A 2,366-nucleotide genomic window follows, 5' to 3' on the forward strand; every position below is an offset into this window, starting at 1 on the left:
AGGTCAACAAAAAGCCGAAGCCGAAGTCGTCGAGGCAGAGGTTGACGAGGGGCTGCCAGCACGTGCCCGTGGCCAACGACGCGGTCCCCAGCAGCCGCGCCGCCGGCCACTCCTGCGCCGGCGCGTCCATGGAGCAGCCCGCGAGCGCCGTGAAATAGAGCAGGTGGCCCGCCACGACGCCCGACGAGTCCCCGAGGCCCGTGAGGAACGCGTACTTGGCCGTGTGGTACTTGTTGTCCGCGAGGCACTCCCCGAAGAGCTCCCAGAAGAAGCCCGCCCAGAAGACCTTGCTGGCGACGGCGTGGAAGAGGCCGACGAAGCGCGTCTGCAGGTAGTTCGCCGGCACGGCGACCTCGGCGTCGGACATGGAGTGCGACGCGAGCAGCGGCTGCGGCGCGCGGTGGCCGCGGCAGGGCTGCGTCGTCTAATTGCAAAGCAAGTTGTCGGTGGCAGTGGCGGCGGGCGGGGGCTGCGTCGTCTAATTCACTTTTGTTGCACTTCTTGGTGAAGACCTGAATTGCCACAAAATGGAGCACTAGCTCTCGACCCCGAGGAACTCCACGACGAAGATGGTCCGCCGCTCGACGATCGTCGCGCTGAGCGACGAGGAGCTCGTCACGTCCATCTACGAGGACTACAGCATGAACACGCCCTTCGAGAAGTGCGTGGGGTGCCTGAGCGAGCTCCTCGAGAGCTGGGGCCTCGGGACGACGCCCCAGAGCGCCGCGGGCGGGAAGAAGACCGTGGGCTTCGGCGCGTCGGCGGAGACCTACGCCGCCGACGGCCCGCGCGCCGTGCGCGCGACGGAGGTCTCGCTCGACGGGCGGCCCTACCGCGTCGCGCACTTCTCGGACTCGGCCGCGCCGCCGTGGCCGCTGCCGCTGGACGCGGCCGAGGCGTCGAGCGAGGACGACTTCGGCCCCGGCACGGACTGGACCTGCTTCCTCGAGCCCGGCCGCGACGGCGAGGCGCGGCGCGCGCTCCGCGCGCTCTTCGGCGTCCGCGAGGCCGTCGTCGTATCCGCGCGCGGGTCGGCCGCGGCGCCCGCGGACCTCGGCGCGCCCGCGGCGTCCCTGGCGCTGGCGGCGCGCGAGCTCGTCGCGCCCGTCAAGGGCGGGCCCCTCGAGGCCGCGGCCGTCGCGGCGGCCGACGAGCTCACGGGCAAGGGCGACGCGGACGACGCCGCGGGCGAGGCGCGGTGCCGCACGGTGCTCGCCGCGGGCGCGCTCGCGTGCGCCGAGGCGGGCGTGCGCCTGCCCGTGGTCGTCGCCGAGCGCGGCGGCCGCGGGGCCGTGCTCCTGCGGGGCGCGTCCGCCGCGTTCCCCGCCGCCGCGGACCTCGACGTCGCCGTCGAGCCCGCGGGCGGCGGCGTCTTCGCGCCGGGCGTCGTCGCGCGCCTCGCCGCGCGGACGGGCGGCGGCGCGGCGGGCGCGACCGTCGCCGCGCGCTACGGCTGGGTCGCGGACCGCCGCGAGCTGCCCATCTGGGGCGGCAGCGTCGCGCGCGTCGCGTGGCGGAGGCCCGAGACCGACGACGACGCGGCGGCCGCGCGGCTCCTCGGGGGCGAGCTCGGCCAGCGGCGCAGCGGCTACCGGCGGGGCGAGCCTCTGTGGGGGCCCAAGTCGTCGCCCGTCGCGCGCGTGTCGCTCGGCGCGGAGTGGCCGCCGCGGCGCGCGGGCGACGTCCTGGACGATCCCCGCGCGGCGCTGAGCTCGTTCCGGGCTTTGGACGCGCCGGCCTGGCGCTGCGCCGCGACCTTCGAGGCGGACGCGGACGACGGCGACGACGCGGCGGCGCCGCTCGGCGATGCGATCGCGCGGCTCGCGGCGCTCTACGCGCTCGCGGCGGCGGCGCCGCCCGAGAGCCGCTTCGACGGCGGCCTCGCGGCGCGGGCCGACGTGCGCCTCGACGACCTGGAGCTGCGGGCCGACGTCCGCGCGCGCGCGCGGGACCTCGCGCTCCGGGCGGGCACGCTCGCGCCCGCGCGGCTCGAGGCGCTCCTGAGCGAGCTCTTCGACGCGCCGCGGCCGGCCATGGACGACGGCGACGACGACGACGAGGACGGCGGCGACGGCGCGCCCTACCGCGTCGGCGCCCGGGACGCGGCGGCCGCGGCGACGACCTGCGGCGCGGGCGATCTGGCGGCGCTGCTGGCGCTGCGCCTCGCGGGGATGACGAGCTTCGAGGCCATGGCCGCGGTGTGGTCCGGCGCGCTGGCGCGGCTGCGGGACCACTGGGACCGCGGCGCGCCGCTGCACCTGCGGCCGACGAGCGGCGGCGGCGAAAACCGCGAGGCGCGCGCCGCGGCCGTCTTCGTCGGCGGCGCGCGCCTCGACGGCGCGGCGGACGTCGCGGCGAGTTTGCGG

General features: G+C 77.1%; 2 protein-coding genes across 2 annotated transcripts in view; one reads left to right on the top strand and one right to left on the bottom strand.

Moving 5' to 3' along the window:
• AURANDRAFT_64962 (hypothetical protein) overlaps positions 1 to 367 on the bottom strand; it is a gene marked incomplete at both ends in the record, with an annotated part of 1,441 nt that extends 1,074 nt beyond the window's left edge. The window contains one exon of the mRNA XM_009039775.1: positions 9 to 367. Coding sequence (XP_009038023.1) covers positions 9 to 367 — 359 coding nt within the window. The remainder of the gene's footprint in view (positions 1 to 8) is intronic.
• Positions 368 to 543: 176 nt separating this feature from the next.
• AURANDRAFT_71834 (hypothetical protein) overlaps positions 544 to 2,366 on the top strand; it is a gene marked incomplete at both ends in the record, with an annotated part of 3,071 nt that continues 1,248 nt past the window's right edge. Inside the window, one exon of the mRNA XM_009039664.1 lies at positions 544 to 2,348. Within this exon, the coding sequence (XP_009037912.1) occupies positions 544 to 2,348 (1,805 nt within the window). The remainder of the gene's footprint in view (positions 2,349 to 2,366) is intronic.

The sequence above is a fragment of the Aureococcus anophagefferens genome (genome assembly GCF_000186865.1).
Source record: "Aureococcus anophagefferens unplaced genomic scaffold AURANscaffold_12, whole genome shotgun sequence".
Taxonomy (NCBI): Eukaryota; class Pelagophyceae; order Pelagomonadales; family Pelagomonadaceae; genus Aureococcus; species Aureococcus anophagefferens.